Genomic DNA, 19162 nt, shown 5'->3' on the forward strand with positions numbered 1-19162 from the left:
ATCTAGTTGAGATTCCTGCATGCGGGGGGGGGGGGTTGGACCAGATGACCCTCAGCGTCTCTTCCAACTGTACAATTCTGTGGTTCTAACTGCATCACTGCCCACACATCCTGGCCCCAGCTGCAGCCAAATTCCTTCGATTTCAGGTGCAACCTTGGAGATTACGCAGAGCGCACGGCGCCTGCAAACCTCAGCTCCGCCTTCTCCTTTCCTCGCTCTGTTTTCCCCCTCTGTCTCTCTACAAGCTCATAAGGATCTCTCTCTGCTAAAGAACAACTTTTCCTCTTTCCTCTCCCCTCCGTCCTGGAGCACCAGCGTCTCAACCCAGATGGGGGTCGAGGACGGAAACTGGGAGGCGGAGGCGCCGCGGGGCTCCGTTCCGCAGCAGCCAGTCTCCGGGTTGCAAATTTGGTTACTTGATCTGCTTCCTGGGGTTTGCTTTCGCTTTGCAGGGTCGCCTCCTCCAAGGCTGCTGGATGCACTTGCCGGCTGATGATGTGACTGACAGGGCCCTGATCCGAGCAGAGAAAGAGGCGAAAGTAAGCAGCGATGGCTCTTTGTCATTTTTATCCTTTTGCATTTCTGGTCCGGGGAGAGGAGGACAGAGTTTGGGGTGGGGGCCTTTTGGGGAGGGCGCCGTTAACCTTCCATGCAAAGGGAGCCCCCAGCCCCGCCCCCAAATCCCATCCCATCTATTGGTGGCGCTGGCAGGACCCGCCTTTGCTCAGTGCAACCTTTTGCATGTGTGTGCCTTTGTCTCGAAAACAGCTCAGGATAAACACCGGCTGCTTTGTGCAACGATGCTGATGATGCCCACGTTTAGCAGAAGCGTCCTTCGGCTGGCGGGGGCCACGCTGCGGCTCCAGGTGTTCAGCTCCCCCCAGAACAGATGCTGCTACTCTGGAGACGCCTACCCTTCTCCCACTAAAGCCAGGGGGGTGAAGAAGAGGGGCTATGACATCACCAGGAACCCCCATCTCAACAAGGTTAGACTAAACCTCTCTGTTCTTGCTTGGAAGCTTTTGTTCATTTTTGCAATTATTTATTTTGCTTAGAGAGAGAGAGAGAGAGTTTGCATGTGTGTATATCTTCTGTTAATAAAATTCTTATTTTGTCACTGCTGTGGAGTCCACCTCGCCTAGTTCTTCCCAGGTATGTTTCCTCTTCTTGATCTCACAGTGCTGTATGAACACTTTTATCGAAGTCTGGAAGAAGCAAGGAAACCTAACACTGTGCAACTTTTCCTGCAAACTGCCCCAGGTTTCGATTTTGTGCCCCCAAACAGCTTCCTGGTTATGATACCCATTCATACCAATAACATGGCTCCTGCTCTCATTGCTGTAGCTCACGATGCAGGATTGTGGATCAGCAAATCTTTTTCAGGTCTTCGTGGTCTTGGCATTATGTAAGAAGATAAGGAGAGGCCTTCTGGATCAGGCCACAGGCCCGTCTAGGCCAGCATCCTGTTCTCACTGTGGCCAAAATCCAAAAGGGCCTACGTGCAACAATGCGATTCCCAGTGACTGGTATTTATGGGCCCATCTCCTTTGATACTGGATGTGGTAGAAAACCATCTTGACTAGTACCATTGATAGGCTTGTTCTCCACCCTGGTTGTGGCAGAGAATTCTACCCTTTTTAACTATGTGATATGTGAATAAGGGGGGACGTGGGTGGCGCTGTGGGTTAAACCACAGAGCCTAGGACTTGCTGATCAGAAGGTCGGCGGTTTGAATCCCCGTGACGGGGTGAGCTCCCGTTGCTCACTCCCTGCTCCTGCCAACCTAGCAGTTCGAAAGCACGTCAAAGTGCAAGTAGATAAATAGGTACCACTCTAGCGGGAAGGTAAATGGCATTTCTGTGCGCTGCTCTGGATCGCCAGAAGCGGCTTAGTCATGCTGGCCACATGACCTGGAAGCTGTACGCCGGCTCCCTCGGCCAATAAAGCGAGATGAGCGCCGCAACCCCAGAGTCCGTCACAACTGGACCTAATGGTCAGGGGTCCCTTTACCTTTACCTATGTGAATAAGCCATGAATATTGGAACATTCAGCATTTGGGGGCAAACCCAGGTTCTGGTCTTATGAGAGAGGGAGGAGAAACCTCATTCCATCCCATTTCTCCATGTCACACACACATTCTCTGTCATGTTCCTCTGTATTGCCCACTATTTTCCAGCCCCCAATAGTCTTAACTGCACTTATGATAACCTGCATAGGCTTTAGAATCAGATAATAAAGTGCATATAATTCTGTCTCTCTGTACCCACCCCACAATACACCTCCACCACCAGTTTTCTGCTAGTTACCTATTAATAGATGAATGTTTCAGATAATTGGTGTTTGTTGGGTTCACGTCATTCCTAGAGTGGATATCTGTTGGCCAAATAAGACTGAAAACATTTTGGGCTTGTTTTGGAAATAAACACACACTCATAGCTGCAGTGCTGAGCATTGCTTCTGGAAAGCAAGTAGCAGGCTTGACCTAGGATTGGCCCAGGACATTTAGCTGCTGGTGTCATCTCCCCCCTCCCCTCCCCACACCATGCCCCCAAAGTGCACACTATTAAGTAAAGTCAAGGTGTCTTCAGAGACATCTGAAGCAGCAGATCTCCCGGACAGTGAAGAAACAACACACAACAATAATAAGCTAAAGAACTAATCCCACTATGCCAGAGGTTTTCAACCTTTGGGGGTCCACAGCTCCCTTGACCAACTATATTCTTTCTTTGGCACCCCTGTGGGGTTCAGGAGCCCAGTTATGCCACCCCTTGCCTGCAGGGCCTGCAGCCCCTCACCCCTTTTCCAATACCGTCCCTTGTGGAGTGTTCCCTCAGCCTCCTCTCTTCTCCCCTCTCCTTGGGAGTCCTCTGGGCAGCCACTCCTGCTACTCCTGGTCTCTGGGCCACACACCTCCTGCCCCAAAGAGAGGTGCCTCCTCACACTGCCCCACAGGGGCCTGGGAAGCACCCCCTGGCCAGCCCCAGAGGCACCATTTGCCTGGGGAGCTTGTAGCCGGGGCTGCTGCAACGAAAGTGAGAGGGCATCTGAGGAGGGAGGAAGGAAAAGAAAGAGGGACAGAGGCCAGTGTTGCCTGCGACACCCCTGACTATCATTCAAGGCACCCCAGGGTGCCATGGAACACTGGTAGAAAACCACTTCACTATGCCAAAATGGCTTCTCCCCATTTGGAGTTTACTACCGGACCATGAATTATGTAGTGTCCAAAGGCAGGATGCTTCAAGATTGGAAGCAGTATTAGAAACTCAGGTATATAAGCTAGGCGCCAAATGGTTCCTTAAGCCAGAGTTACCGTCTCCAGAACGGAATGTGTAGTTGCCATTTTTGGACAAGGCAGTTCTAAAGTCTTATTTCCCAACAGGACTTTTTGGTTCCTGAAATTCATTCTGATTGTGCAGATAAAACATAACTGATACATAACTCTACAAGATGTGTTGCTAGTACAGTCATTCCTTGGATCTCAAACGCCTTGGGCTCCTGATCAAATTGACTCCCGAACGATCAAAACCCGGAAGTGAGCATTCCAGTTTTCGAACATTCTTTTGGAAGCCAAACCTCTGACGGGGCTTCCGTGGCTTCCGATTGGCTGCAGGAGCTTCCTTCAGCCAATCAGAAGCCAAGCCTTGGTTTCAGAACATTTTGGAAGTTGAACTGACTTCTGGAACGGATTCTGTTTGACTTCCAAGGTACAGCTGTATGTGAAAACCATATGCGCTTTCAGATGGTGTAGACGTCTGGCGCCATCCTAGCACCTGGGCATCTTCCTTGGGTCACAAGTGGCTGATAGCCAGGTGCAGAATAAAATCTGTTAAACTGCTCATCCTGCCCTGTCTTCCCTGGAATTAAGGTTTTAAGAGTTTGAACACCCACCCTGAAGCAATTTATTGACGATGAGACCATGACATCTGTGGATGCCAGACTACCATAGGAGTGAGAAAGCAGGTCCCAAATTCTTCTTCTCTGCCTTCATTTTTCTATGGGCAGATAGCTGCATTTTTTATTTATTCATCGCATTTATAACACCCCTCTCCTTCAAGGGGCTCAGAGACACAGTCCCCTTCCCAATTTTATCCTCGCAACACCCCTGTAAGCTAAAGTTGAGGGGCTGAGACTGGTCCAAGGCCACATGGTGAGAGTCCTGGCTGAATAGCAGGTGGGGATTTGAACCCTGGTCTCCCAGAACCTAGTCCAGCATTTTATCTTGTGGTTCCCCCACTAGGACCTGAAACAGGATTGCTCCCCTCTTTACTGTTTGTGGGAGCTGTGCCTTAAGTCATCTCATTTACCCAGCTAAACACCTTTCAGCTTTTTCTGCAGGAGGTGTAATTTATGTACTTTGGAGCAAAGCTTTCCCTATCTTTTGGAGAACTGCCACTGCTAGCTTTGCAGACACACAGTTCAGCAGTCAGCAGTTTTCCCTTCCTTTTTTATTTTTAAAGAACGTGACAGGATATCGATACGATAGTGACTTGCCAACTGTAGGTTTTTTTGGGTTTTTTTGCAAATAGGTCTGCTCTGTGCAGCCACCCAAAGTGTTGCAGCAGGAAAGCAATGCAGAGCCAAACATTTAGATTATGTGCTATTATTATTTATAAAATGTGTATACAGTGGTACCTCAGTTCTCGAACGTAATCCATTCTGGAAGACTGTTCAGCTTCCGAAGTGTTCGAAAACCAAGGCGCGGCTTCCCATTGGTTGAAAGAGCTTCTTGCACTCAGTGGAAACTGCGTCGTACGCTCGAGTTCCGAAAAGCATTCCAAAACAGAAGCATTTACTTCCAGGTTTTCAGCATTCGAGAACTGAAATGTTTGACAACAGAGGTACCACTGTACAGTGGTACCTTGGGTTAAGTATTTAATTCGTTCTGGAGGTCCGTTCTTAACCTGAAACTCTTCTTAACCTGAAGCACCACTTTAGCTAATGGGGCCTCCCGCTGCCGCCACACCGCTGCTGCATGATTTCTGTTCTCATCCTGCAGCAAAGTTCTTAACCCAAGGTAATATTTCTGGGTTAGCGGAGTCTGTAACCTGAAGTGTCTGTAACCCGAGGTACCACTGTACTGCCATTCATCCCTAGATCAGTGGTTCCCAAACTTTTTCAGACCGCTGACTCCTTGGTTCCATAAACACATCCCCAATGCCCGCTACTCTATAAATACAAAAAATATTATTCAAAATAGAACAAATGGACCTAAGTCAATTATATGGGTGATACTCTGTTGTGTCTCGTCAGCACAAGGATTTCCACTTAACACAATGGCATTTCCCTCCTTGTTCCTGCTTTTTATGCCCCATGCCCTCTCCAGATTTGCTTCACGGTGTCGGGGGAACCCCTACAACAGATTTAGGGGGTGCACAGGGTGAGGAGACAGTGGGAGAAGGTTCTGTTGCACAAGCGGAAATCTTTGTACTGATGGAATGTTCTCCTTAGCGTTGCAGTGCATTGTAGTGGTTAGAGTTGTCAGACTAGGACACTCAGCCATGACACTCACTGGGTGACGTTGGGCTGGCCACTTGGTCTCAGCCTAACCCTACCTCGCAGTGTCGTTGTGGGTATTCATTGAGCAAGGGGGGAACCATGTAAACTCCCTCGAGCTCCGTGGAGGGGGAAAAGTGTGGTACAAATGCAATAAATAGATAAACAATGCATTGGCTTCAACCCAGAGGGTTTGATCTTGAAACTGACTAGCACTGGATGCAGCCCACAGTCGGGTTTTCTTGCTAGGGGCCTGTGCTGCTGTTCTTGGGTGGCAGGGTCAACCTCTGCTGTGCGATGGTGGAGCTGTGAGCAAAAGGATTTAGAAGTTGTTTTAACAAATCTGTGGCTTCAGGAAAAGGGGCTTTCCTTGTCTAAGCAAAATCAAGGCTGGATAAGGCTGAATTAACAGCAGTCTTTTTGCATGGCAAGTCCCTGCTTTCATTTCCTATTCAGTGACGTGTTGCCAGTGCAACTGTCAAAACTTTGAGCTCACCACCATGGTTCTCACCCGAATGCCTTCTCCCTCTGCTCTGGAAGAGGTTAACTTGGGGACAGGCCAGAAGGGAGTGCAGTCCTTGGGTTGCAAAAGTTTGTGTCACCCCTGCCGTAGCTATAGATCTGGTTTCTGGTGTTCATCAGTATGCGGATGATACCCAGCTCTACCTCTTTTAAATCAGAACCAGTGAAGGCAGTGAAGGTCCTGTGTGAGTGTCTGGGGGCGGTTGGAGGAATGATGGCAGCTAACAGATTGAGGTTGAATCCTGACAAGACATAGTTACTGTTTTGGGGGGCAGGAGGCAGGCAGGTGTGGAGGATTCCCTGGTCCTGAATGGGGTAACTGTGCCCCTGAAGGACCAGGTGCGCAGCCTGGGAGTCATTTTGGACTCACAACTGTCCATGGAGGGGCAGGTCAAATCTGTTTCCAGGGCAGCTGTTTACCAGCTCCATCTGGTACGTAGGCTGAGACCCTACCTGCCTGCGGACTGTCTCGCCAGAGTGGTGCATGCTCTGGTTATCTCCCGCTTGGACTACTGCAATGCGCTCTACGTGGGGCTACCTTTGAAGGTGACCCGGAAACTACAACTAATCCAGAACGCGGCAGCTAGACTGGTGACTGGGAGCGGCCGCCGAGACCGCCGAGACGTTTCCGAGCACAATTCAAAGTGTTGGTGCTGACCTTTAAAGCCCTAAATGGCCTCAGTCCAGTATATCTGAAGGAGCGTCTCCACCCCCATCGTTCTACCCAGACACTGAGGTCTAGCTCCGAGGGCCTTCTGATGGTTCCCTCACTGCGAGAAGCCAAGTTACAGGGAACCAGGCAGAGGGCCTTCTCGGTAGTGGCGCCCTCCCTGTGGAACTCCCTCCCACCAGATGTCAAAGAGAACAACAACTACCAGACTTTTAGAAGACATCTGAAGGCGGCCCTGTTTAGGGAAGCTTTTAATGTTTGATGTATTACAGTATTTTAATATGTTTTTGGAAGCCGCCCAGAGTGGCTGGGGAAGCCCAGCCAGATGGGCGGGGTATACATAATAAATTATTATTCTTATTATTTCTCCAACCTGATATCTTCCAGAAGTTGTTGGACTCCCATTAGCCCTGGGCAGGATGGCCGATGGCAAAGGATGATGGGAGTTGTAGTCCACATTGGGGAACAGATGGTATCTACACACACAGGCACACATACTACCTAGCTTAGTTTAGGATCTCCAAGCAATTATTATTCTATGGATAATTGAAAGACCAGTTCAATTCATAGATGAATTACCACGTGCCTGCAATATTCATATTTTTTTCAAAAATAAAATAAAATTTCCCTGCTGCACTGAACATTTTTATCATCTCATTTTATGAAAAATAAAAATAAATTAAAAATGATGTCAGCGTGCAATTTAGAAAATTGGGCTAAACGAACCACAGAGTCCTTTCCTTTGCAAGCTGTTGGCAACGCTCATGATGCATGAATATTGGCATTTCAAAGAAGGCCATTGCCAGGGCGGGTCAAGTCCGTGGTGGCCAAGAGGAAATCTTTGAGGGCTGAGTTGTCATAGATGGAGCACAAAAGAGAGCTGTTCTTGCTGCTGGAAGGGTTCATTGGGTGGTAAAAAAAAAGAAAGGAAGAAAATGTTTCAGTAGAGGGGCCAAAGGCTAAATCCTGTCCTCAGTGGAATCTGTTCTCTGTTTTTGAAGTTCATGGTGTGAATGCTAATGCTTCTTACATAACCTTGATAAGAACACTTTACCCTATATGTATCTGCAGAATGGGCACTGTTCCAGGTGCGCCACATAATACACCTTCCGTATTTGATCTTTTAGCATGGCAGCACCTAAACTTTGGAACTCCCTGCCTATAGACATCAGGAACTCTTTTCAACACCCACTAAGAAGGCTTTTGTTTAGGCATTTCCATCCAGATATGTAGATTGTTGGCATGAGTTTTGGTTTGGTTTTTAGCTTTTTTATTTTTTTTAATGTATCTTTATTAATTTAAAATAAATTTATGAGAAAACAGACATACAAGTAAACAAACAAACAAACAAATAACAGAAAAAACAAACAAACCACCACACTATAAGATACAAGAAGATCAATATAATTATCATCATATATACTCCTGATACTGAACACAATGATAAAACTTATAGAGAAGAAATTTAAAACTGACTTCCAATTAATCTCACTGTACTTTATCTATCCATTACTTTATACCGCACAGTTACATATTTCTTATATAATTTCTTTTTACCTCCCTACAAACTTATATTTATACAATACAGGGATCAGTCTAATTCTGCCAAGATGTTTCCTTTTATTCCATAGTTTTTTAGCCTTTTGTTTTAGCTTATTGCGCTGCCCAGTATTGCACCTGCTATGCGACATCTCAGAACGTTGCTTAGGATGGGCTGTGGCCCTCGGGCTTAAAAAAAGTCCCCCCACTCCTGCACTGTGCGGAAATACGAGCTGTTAAAATGGGTGCCTCTGCGTGATCACAGCCGGGTCATGAGCTTGGGGGCAGCAGTGCATCATCCTAGATGCTACCATAAGTGAGGGTGATTGTAAGTGGTTGCTGGCTATTATGAACCAGCCCATCATAAAGGCTCCAGGAAGTGAAGAGGTCTCATGGAATCACAGAATCATAGAGTTGGAAGGGACCCTGATGGTCATCTACTCTAGATTTTTATCTCCACCCTATGGGCCAGTTTTGGACCACCCACATGTCATAGTTGGTCTGCAAGGGTAGGGGGTGAGAGAGAGTGACCAAGCAGGACTGAACTCCCTATATTGAATCAGTTGGAAGGAACCCCAAGGGTTTGTCCAGTCCAACCCCCTGCAATGCAGGAATCTCAACTAAAGCATCCATGGCAGATGGCTATCCAACCTCTGCTTAAAAAAGAAGGAGAGTCCACCAGCTCCTGAGGGAGTCCGTTCCACTGTCTAACAGTTCTTACTTCAGAAAATTCTGCCTGATGTTTATAGCCAGAATCTCCTTTCTTGTAACTTGAAGCCATTGGTTCGGGTCCTACCCTCCGGACAAGCTTGTTCCCTCTTCCATGTGGCAGCCCTTAAGATATTTGAAGATGGTTTTCATATCTTCTCTCCGTCTTTTCTCTCCTCTTTCCCAAGTTTGTTGTTGTTTATTTGTTTAGTCATGTCCGACTCTTCGTGACCCCATGGACCAGAGCACGCCAGGCACTCCTGTCTTCCACTGCCTCCCACAGTTTGGTCAAACTCATGCTGGCAGCTTCGAGAACACTGCCCAACCATCTCGTCCTCTGTCATCCCCTTCTCCTTGTGCCCTCCATCTTTCCCAACATCAGGGTCTTTTCCAGGGAGTCTTCTCTTCTCATGAGGTGGCCAAAATATTGGAGCCTCAGCTTCAGGATCTGTCTTTCCAGTGAGCACTCGGGGCTGATTTCCTTCAGAATGGATCGGTTTCATCTTTTTGCAATCCATGGGACTCTCAAGAGTCTCCTCCAGCACCATAATTCAAAAGCATCAATTCTTCGGCAATCAGCCTTCTTTATGGTCCAGCTCTCACTTCCATACATCACTACTGGGAAAACCATAGCTTGAACTATACGGACCTTTGTTGGCAAGGCGATGTCTCTGCATTTTAAGATGCTGTCTAGGTTTGTCATTGCTTTTCTCCCAAGAAGCAGGCATCTTTTAATTTCCCAAGTTAAACATACCCAACTCCTTCAACCATTCCTCATAAGGCTTGGTTTTGAGACCCTTGATTATCTTGGCAACCCTCATCTGCACACGTCCCAGCTTATTTATTTATTGAATTTATATATCGTCCTTGTTGATATCAAGCCATATATCAGAGGAATTTGGCCACCCTCCAGGTGCCCGGCTTGAATCCTTGTGACCCTCTGTCTGCGACTCCCGGCAGGATCAAGGGAGGTCTCCAATCGGCGATTCTTCCCAACGTGAAAGAAGAACACACCATTCCTCCCCCTCCTCTCCCAGGGAGGGGAAAGAGACAGACAGAAATATATCTACATGTCTTTATTTCTGTCGTTCCAGCAGTACAGAGAAAACATGTCTGTACCCTCTGATATCAGCAGCCAGAGAGAGAAAAACTCCACCCATGTACTTCCAGTACAGGGTCATGTGACACTCTGAGCTAACATCCGGTGCTCAGTGCACATAATAGACTGTCCCTGGTTCCCACGGTACAGTCTCATAACATCAACATCCTATTTGGCTTTCCAGCCATCTGGAGCACTCAGCAGCATTGCTCCTTTTTCGTAACAGTCCTATACCCCGGGGGTCTCAGGGCGGTTCACAGAAACACAGAATATCCTTCTTAAATTGTGGCGCCCAGAACTGGACGCAGGATTCCAGGGCACCACAATTCATCTGGAATCTCTGCAAGAAAGGAATTAAGTCTTGCGCAATGCAAAAACCTCTTGGAGATCTTGGCGTGGATGAGGCCCGTGCAGCTGTGTTTACATCCTCTGAGAGCTGAGCAATGACTCAGCTCCTTGCGGGTGGCAGGGCAGCAAGTGAGAACCAGCCCCAAGGCTACTCTGCCTCGTGGTGGTGCTGACTCAGCACTTGGTTGGAACGATTAAACGCCACGCCAGGCATTCCAATTGACAGATTGTGTGCAACAGGCCTGGATTTAAGGCCTGTATCATGGGTGCAGATCCTCTTTCAGCCTGAGGGTCAGATTTGCACCCTTCCCAGGGCCAAATGCATCCTTTTTTATGGTTAACACCTAAGCCCATTCTTCTTAGAAGCCGCTGTGGCTGATTTCATAGTCACTGCTGAGTAACTGTGCCTGGGATGGCTTCTCAGAAGAGATCTTCTCAAAGGGAGGAGGGCTTTGCCAGTTGTGCTTAATTTAGCAGCAGAAAACCCCTTATGCATGGGAAACTGCACAGCTTTGCATAAAGCTGTTAACAGCATAGCGATGGCAACTGTTAATTGGATGCTAAATGCTGAGGAAGTAAGTGGGGGTTATTTATTAGACATGCTGTTCTTTTCAGCCTAGATTGGCTCCAACAGCAGCTCACAATTAGAAGGCACATCCCAATACAATTATAGATGAGCTATGCAGAGATATATGTTTGTTAGAGTCATGTTGGGGAACCTGAGGCCTAGTGGGGGCCGCTCTGTCTGGCCCAGTGCCGGATTTACGTATAAGCTAAACAAGCTGTAGTTAGGGCCCCACTCTCTTGGGGACCCCCCAAAAAATTGAAAGGAAAAAAAACCTGGATGTACATTTCCAAATTATAAGATAAAAAAACAAATAAAATAAAACCTACATACAGCAACAGTGTTTTGTGTTGTGTAGGCTCCCATGATGTAATGGGCCCCGCCTGCTAGCCTGCTCCCTGAAATATCACTGCTTTGTTCATTTCTATATATAGGATGCCTACATTCTGCATGGACTGTTATGTGTGAATAGCTACATAGTATCTAACCTATTTGTTGTTGTTGTTTAGTTGTTTGGTCGTGTCCGACTCTTCGTGACCCCATGGACCAGATCACGCCAGGCACTCCTGTCTTCCACTGCCTTCCTCAGTTTGGTCAAACTCATGTTAATAGCTTCGAGAACACTGTCCAACCATCTCATCTTCTTGTGCCCTCAATCTTTCCCAACATCCGGTCGCAAACGACTCTAGGGTTGCGGCGCTCATCTCTCTATACAGGCCGAGGGAACTGGCGTTTGTCTGCAGCCAGTTTTTCCGGGTCGTGTGGCCAGCATGAGTAAGCCACTTCTAGTGAAACCAGAGCAGCGCACGGAAATGCTGTTTACCTTCCTGCTGGAGCGGTACCTATTTATCTACTTGCACTTTTTTTGGGTGTGCTTTCGAACTGCTAGGTTGGCAGGAGCTGGGACCGAGCAACAAGATACGACAGAAGATGAGATGGTTGGACAGTGTTCTCGAAGCTACTAACATGAGTTTGACCAAACTGAGGAAGGCAGTGGAAGACAGGAGTGCCTGGCGTGATCTGGTCCATGGGGTCACGAAGAGTCGGACACGACCAAACAACTAAACAACAACAACAAATAGGTTAGATACTATGTAGCTATTCACACATAACAGTCCATGCAGAATGTAGGCATCCTATATATAGGATCCCTTTACCTTTTTATGGATGTCTCCTAGAATTCCAGTGAATTCCTTGTGTTCTTGTGAATTCCAGTTTTTCCTGAGTCTGCACACAGGCAAAATACCCTTGAATTCCCTCTTTCGTGCTGCAGATAGCTATAGCTCACTGTGTGAGCCCAGAGTCTCTAGGAGTGATCACCTGAGGGGGCCTGAGGGAAGGGGGCCTTGAAAGAGCCTGTGTTAAAGACCCCTTTGTGTATGATGTGGGTGTAACTTATCTGAGGGAGACAATTTTGCAGCCCGTCAGACCTGTTAAAAGTTAGTTGCAGAGCAGAGGATTATAGAGAATGACATGGGACTCATGGTGGGTGTTTTCGTTCTGGGTTAATTAGGGTCTTGAGATTTCTGCTCTTTGCTGTGTCACAGCTGGAAAGGATTGGGGAAAGGGGGGGAGGCGGGGAAGGGGAATACTTGCAGCCCCGTGGAAAGAGGCAATAAACAGTCTCAGATTATTTCTCAGGCATTGCCAGAATTCCTATGTGTTGCCTCATTGGATCCTGCTGCCTAAGCTGCAGTGTGATTGACATCAAGGGTACTTGCGGACGAGACCATCGTTTAGACCTTTATTTGCGAAACTCTGTCGCTGCATTCTTGTTTAGCTCAAACCAGAGTCACATGCAACAGCAGTTGCTGCGCAGAGCATTTTGTTCCTTTGGCAGGAATCCAGACGGCTCCCATGAAGAATCAGATTGGTGTGTTAAGCTGGGTGTGTGTTTTTAATTCTAAAAATCCGTGTGTCTTGGTCCATGCTCCTAAGAGGCTGGTTGCCCTCCTCTCTTTCAGCTCCTTCCCCCCCCCCCAATAGTTTCAGGTCAAATTCACACCCTAGCTTTAAAGTACAGTGGTACCTCTGGTTAAGTACTTAATTCATTCCGGAGGTCCGTACTTAACCTGAAACTGTTCTTAACCTGAAGCACCGCTTTAGCTAATGGGGCCTCCTGCTGCTGCCGCACCGCCAGAGCCTGATTTCTGTTCTCATCCTGAAGCAAAGTTCTTAACCTGAAGCACTATTTCTGGGTTAGCGGAGTCTGTAACCTGAAGCGTATGTAACCCAAGGTACCACTGTACGTCTAAACCACATTAACAGTTCCCCCGAAGACTCATGGGAACTGCAGTTTACCCCTAGCAGAGCTGCAGTTTCCAGCACCCTTAACAAACTACAGTTCCCAGGATTCCTTGGGGGGGGGGCAACCATAACTGTTAAAGTGTTATAAGTGCTTTAAATGGAGGTTGTGACCTACTGTGTCTGTTAATCAGGGATTCGGGTGGCGCTGTGGTCTAAACTACTGAGCCTCTTGGGCTTGCCAGTTGAAGGGCCAGCACAGGCTTCCTCAACCTCAGCCCTCCAGATGTTTTTGGCCTACAACTCCCATGATCCCTAGCTAGCAGGACCAGTGGTCAGGGATGATGGGAATTGTAGTCTGAAAACATCTGGAGGGCTGAAGTTGAGGAAGCCTGGGTCATCAGATTGAATCTGTGTAGCAGGGTGAGCCCCCGTTGCTTTGACCCAGCTCCTGCAAACCTAGCAGTTCTAAAACATACCAGCATAGGTACCGCTGCAATGGGAAAATAAACAGCATTTCCACAAGCTCTGGCACTCATCACAGTGTCCCGTTGCACCAGAAGCAGTTTAGTCATGCTTGCCACATGACCCAGAAAGCTGTCTGTGGACAAACACTGGCTCCCTCAGCCTGAAAGCGGAGATGAGTGTCCCACCCCATAGTCAAATTTGATGGTACTTAACCATCCAGGGAGGGACGTGGGTGGCGCTGTGGGTTAAACCACTGAGCCTCTTGGGCTTGCCGATCAGAACGTCGGCGGTTCGAATCCCCGCAGTGGGGTGAGCTCCCGTTTCTCTGTCCCAGCTCCTGCCAACCTAGCAGTTCGAAAGCACACCAGTGTAAGTAGATAAATAGGTACCACTCCAGTGGGAAGGTAAACAGCGTTTCCGTGCACTGCTCTGGTTTGCCAGAGGCGGTTTAGTCATGCTGGCCACATGACCCGGAAGCTGTACGCCAGCTCCCTCAGCCAATAAAGCGAGATGAGCGCCGCAACCCATGAGTCGGCCACGACTGGACCTAATGGTTAGGGGTCCCTTTACCATTACCTTTTAACCACCCAGGGGTCCTTTACCTTTTACCTTTACCCAGGGTCATTGTTAAAAGACAGCCCATAACACTCAAGACGCAAGTCCTGTGCACTGGACCCCAATCTCTTGCCTCTTCCCCTTTTAAAAAATCTTCAAATGTCCTTTACTTTGCTTATAGGCAGCTGAGCATCCTGCAGATTGCAGTGCCAGTGAGACCATCTTAATTTGTCTGGGCCCCAATCCACATTCAATGTACCGAGCCCAGAAAATCCTGTTGGGTCCTGAGAGCTCAGAGCAAGCCCTGATGGTCAGGGGCAGAGCTCGTTTCTCAGTGTTCCTGCATTACAAATATAATGCAATAAATTGCATGTATCTAAAATGGCTTTCTCCAGCCTGGGAAGCGGGAGTTTTTGAGAGTTGTAGTCCAGAATGTCTGGTGGATGAAGGCTGACCTAGGATCACCACACGTGCAAAGGACATTGCTAATATTATTATTTATTAAATTTATATATAGCCCTTCATTCGAAGATCGCAGGGTGGTATACAACATAGAAGCTCTGTTGCTTGAAGAAACGATTGTTTTGTGCTACTAGATATGCCTTGGCTGGTTTTATACGTAATATTGCTTGCTTGAACTGCATAATTATATAGTGCCCGGATACTTTTATTAATTCATTTCTGCCCTGCCAGCCTGGCTTCAAAGAGCTCTTTGCACATCTGCCAGCAAATAAAAACGAGAAGCTGTAAACTTCCTTTCTGCGCCACCTAGAAACTGTTAAAAAGCACGAAAGAGCAGACAATACAGAGCACAGAAGCAGCAATAAAATACGTCTCAAATCGCTTCCCAGAAACTGATAAACATTCAGCCCTAACTAGACTCCTGCAATCTTCCTGGATTCTAAACCAAGGAACCCATGTAATCCTGTAAGTCTTTCCAAATGAGTTTGTTTATTGTGCCCTTCTGATGGGAGACGTTTCGTACTTAAATGCAGCAGCAGCATAAACATTACCCAAAGGACCTCTGGCTCGCCTCTGGTATTCCTGAGAGAAGCACCACAGCTCAGTGGCAGAGGGTTTGCATCACATGGAGAAAGCCCTGGGTTCACTCTGTGGCGTCTCCAGATAGAGTCTCATCTGAAATCTGCCCGCCAATGCAGAACAGTAGAGAAGCTAGATCAGCGGTTCTCAACCTGTGGGTCCCCAAATGTTGTTGGACTACAACTCCCATCATCCCTGAGCTCTGGCCTTGCTAGCTAGGGATGATGGGAGTTGTAGTCCAACAACATCTGGGGACCCACAGGTTGAGAAAGGCTGAGCTAGATGGACCAATGGTCAGACTCTGTATAAGGCAGATTCCCTGGTTCCTATGTTGCCAGAAAGGCTTTCATAGGGTGGTGGCAGCACAGGAAAAAGTTCAGGTTGAAACAGAAGGAGCCTGCTGTATCTCTAGTGGCAGTGAGTTCCACAGGGCTGGCTGGGCCAATGACACTGAAGATTTGGTTTCTTGTTGCCATATACCTTTTCTGAGAAACTTTTTCTGGGTGGGGGGGTGCATACCAGTGGTGAGCGGAGCCACAGGGGAAAGTGTGTGGAGCCATAAACGTGACTTCCACCCGTGCCCACTAGGCTATTTTCTCTCTCTATGCTCCCTCCAGGCAAACATGCAGATTGATGAAGAGTTCAGGGGCTTTCCAGCTAGGCAAAAAAACTCAGGGCAGTGCAAAGCAGGGCTGGTAATAGATGTGACTCAGGAGTGTGGGTGGCCCTGGAGATATCCCCAAGGACCAGATAGAGTTTTGGGGGGGGGCTGCATTCGGGGCCTGAGGTTTCCCATCCCTGGTTATGAAGACAGAGGAAGCTGTGCTCATGTGGGGCAATGAGAACCCATTAGGACTTCTCCTCCTCATTTTTCTTTGGAGGGGGGAACGACCCAGCCAGATGGGCATAGTATAAAGAACAAAATCACCACCATCATTATTTCTATTGCTTCTGTATTTTTTCATTTTCTGAGTCTTAATAAGCTTGAAAGAAGTGGCAAGTAGCTCGCATTCTAATAATAGCTGGCACCTTCCCCCAGAGCTATTTCTGGAGCAAGACTACAGTCCACAGCACACACAAGACGCTGTTCTTTTTCATTTTTGGCACATCCTTTAAACACAGTAACCCTCCTCCTTCTTGCAGATCTCTTGAGAAGCATGGTCTCCCCCCCCCCCTCGACACAGCATCTCTCTTAAGTAGGAGGAATGCATTTATTAAGAAAATCCTGTCCTTTCCCACCACCTTGTCACCTGATACTCTGCTCCTTTTTAAATTGTGTTGTGTAACTGGCAAATCTAGGGACGCGGATGGCGCTGTGGGTTAAACCACAGAGCCTAGGACTTGCCGATCAGAAGGTCGGCGGTTTGAATCCCTGCGACGGGGTGAGCTCCCGTTGCTCGGTCCCTGCTCCTGCCCACCTAGCAGTTCGAAAGCACGTCAAAGTGCAAGTAGATAAATAGGCACCGCTCCGGCGGGAAGGTAAACGGCATTTCCGTGCGCTGCTCTGGTTCGCCAGAAGCGGCTTAGTCATGCTGGCCACATGACCCAGAAGCTGTATGCCGGCTCCCTTGGCTAATAAAGCGAGATGAGCGCCGCAACCCCAGAGTTGGCCACAACTGGACCTAATGGTCAAGGGTCCCTTTACCCTTTACCTTTAACTGGTAAAGGTACCTTTAACTGGTAAATCTACCACTGTCTTCCCTTCTGCGGACATTCCTGGCACCATTTAGGGCTGGTTTAGAATGTAACCAGATTCCTCCACAGAAGTCCCACACGACGACTGCCATAAAGAGTTTGGGTGATGTGTACATGCGTGTGTACATGACCACCACATATGGAAAAAGTACCTTCTTTCTCTTTACATTTCCAACACATATTTGATTTAGTTTTATACATTTTTGCAATCTTACTTGGTGTTAGATACCAATGGGACATCGTTTTCATGTAATTTTCTTTCAACGCACAGCATGCTGTAAATTTTATTTCTTCTCTCCACAACTTTCCCCAAAATGAAAGTTGGATGTTATACCCAAAATCACTAGCCCAATGAATCATCACTGCCTTAACTTCTTCATGCTTTGTATGCCATTCCAACATGAATCAAAGTATTTTAAGCAAGGTGGAGGAATGATTCTACGAACAAGGTCTATAAAACTTGGGTTTCGTCCTTGGCGCTTTGGCCAGCAAACTGACTCTGCTGTACATTGAAGCCACCCAGTCTCTGAAGGGTTCTCCCCAATTTCTCAGACTTGGGAAGGTTTTTCAAAACGAAAGAAACCCCTCTAAAAACCTGACACATCGATCTCATTCCTCCACCATTAGGAACTCAATACCTCCCTTGGATTAACAGCAACAAGCGAGTCTAATGTAGAGCATCGATTTTATTTTTTTGAGATCAAACTTTTGATTTACTAAGGAAGGCTTTGCTCCCATCATGGAGTCCTGCAGTGCAGAGTTGTGCTTAAGACCTTTTCAAAGACTGTGCTATTTTTGTGTGTCAAAGAACCAGGACATACTTCAGCCTTATTAGGTGATCATCCTGAAGGCCAGAGTTTTGGTAGAAGTTGAATTCCAAATTACTGTGCTGTAGCCTACAAGAGATTTTAGTGGCTCCCCACTGGATGGGTATTTCAAAGTATGTGTGGTGCCTTATGGGGGGGGACCAGTTATTTTGGGGAAAAGAAATGAGAGTTTGCTACATAATGCATTAATAAATGGAGTGTGTGTTTATTTTTATACTAGATTTTTTTTCTATGTGTCTCATAGATCTGATACAAATACATTATTTTCTCAAGCTTGGAATAGAAGGAAGTAGTCCTGTATTTACCTTTTACACAACACATCGTTTGTGAGAAGGAGTGGTTGTCACAACCAAATGTTAATGCATTGAAATTGCAATAATTTGGAATTATTTGGGTATTGGAAACCGTGGCTTGAAGTAGGTTCCTAGTTGTGGTTTGTGGGAAACTGTGGTTTGCACAAACCATAAACTGCACAGTTGTGGCAAACTGTCCTGTGAAAACTCAAAAGTGAGGGGTGGCATCGGAGCTGGAGGAAGGTGTGTACCAGCAAGGAGCCCCTTCACCTGAAAAGCAAAATTAAACCTTGCCATATTTTAAAGATGAAATTGCTTTTTAAAAAAAAACCAAACAAAAAAACCAATGCAGTAAGTTTTTTTCTTTTCCTTTGGTGCATGATGTATGGTTAAGAAAAGCCATGCTGAATCAGTCCATCTAGTTCAGCATCCCTTTCTCACAGGGACCAGATGCCAATGGGATAGCTGGCAAGTAGGACCCGAGTGCAGCAGCACCTGTGATTCAAAAGTGTTATTCAAAGCCCTTTGTGGCTTAGGGACCTCGTATTTACGGGACCGCCTCTCCTGGTCTGCCCCGCAGAGGACCTTAAGGTCCATGAATAACCATAGTTTAGAGAACCCAGGCCCTAAGGAAGTCAGACGATCCTCCACCAGGGCCAGGACCTCTTCGGTGATGGCTCCGACCTGGTGGAATGCTCAGTCCCATGAGACTAGGGCCCTGCAGGATTTAACGTCCTTCCATCGGGCCTGTAGGACAGACCTATTCCTCCTGGCCTTTAATTTGAATTCAGCATGATCTTTTATTTCCCTTCTCTTCCCTCCCCCTCCCCTTTTTATGAAGATTACCCGCTCTGAGACCCCACAGCTAATTCTCCCCTGGCCTCCTCACTGGCCCAAGTAGGACCAATTCAGCCAGCTAGCCCTGGTGACTATCTAATGCTTATTAGATGGATTTCCCCCAAATTGATTTCTGAACTTTGAATTTTATTGTTATTCATGTTTTTATACTGCTTTTACAATTAAGTGTTTTAAATTTGTTGTTAGCCGCCCTGAGCCCTGTTTTCTGAACTGGGAAGGCGGGGTATAAATAAAAAA

General features: G+C 47.2%; 1 protein-coding gene across 1 annotated transcript in view; it reads left to right on the top strand.

Moving 5' to 3' along the window:
* The first annotated feature begins 242 nt into the window (after positions 1-242).
* The window catches only part of ME3 (malic enzyme 3), an 86783-nt gene continuing 67863 nt past the window's right edge, over positions 243-19162 (top strand). The window contains exons 1-2 of the mRNA XM_083609919.1: positions 243-539; positions 769-986. Coding sequence (XP_083466045.1) covers positions 801-986 — 186 coding nt within the window. The 5' untranslated portion in view covers positions 243-539; positions 769-800. The remainder of the gene's footprint in view (positions 540-768; positions 987-19162) is intronic.

Source organism: Podarcis filfolensis, assembly GCF_964270895.1.
Source record: "Podarcis filfolensis genome assembly, chromosome: 4".
In the NCBI taxonomy this organism is placed as follows: Eukaryota; Metazoa; Chordata; class Lepidosauria; order Squamata; family Lacertidae; genus Podarcis; species Podarcis filfolensis.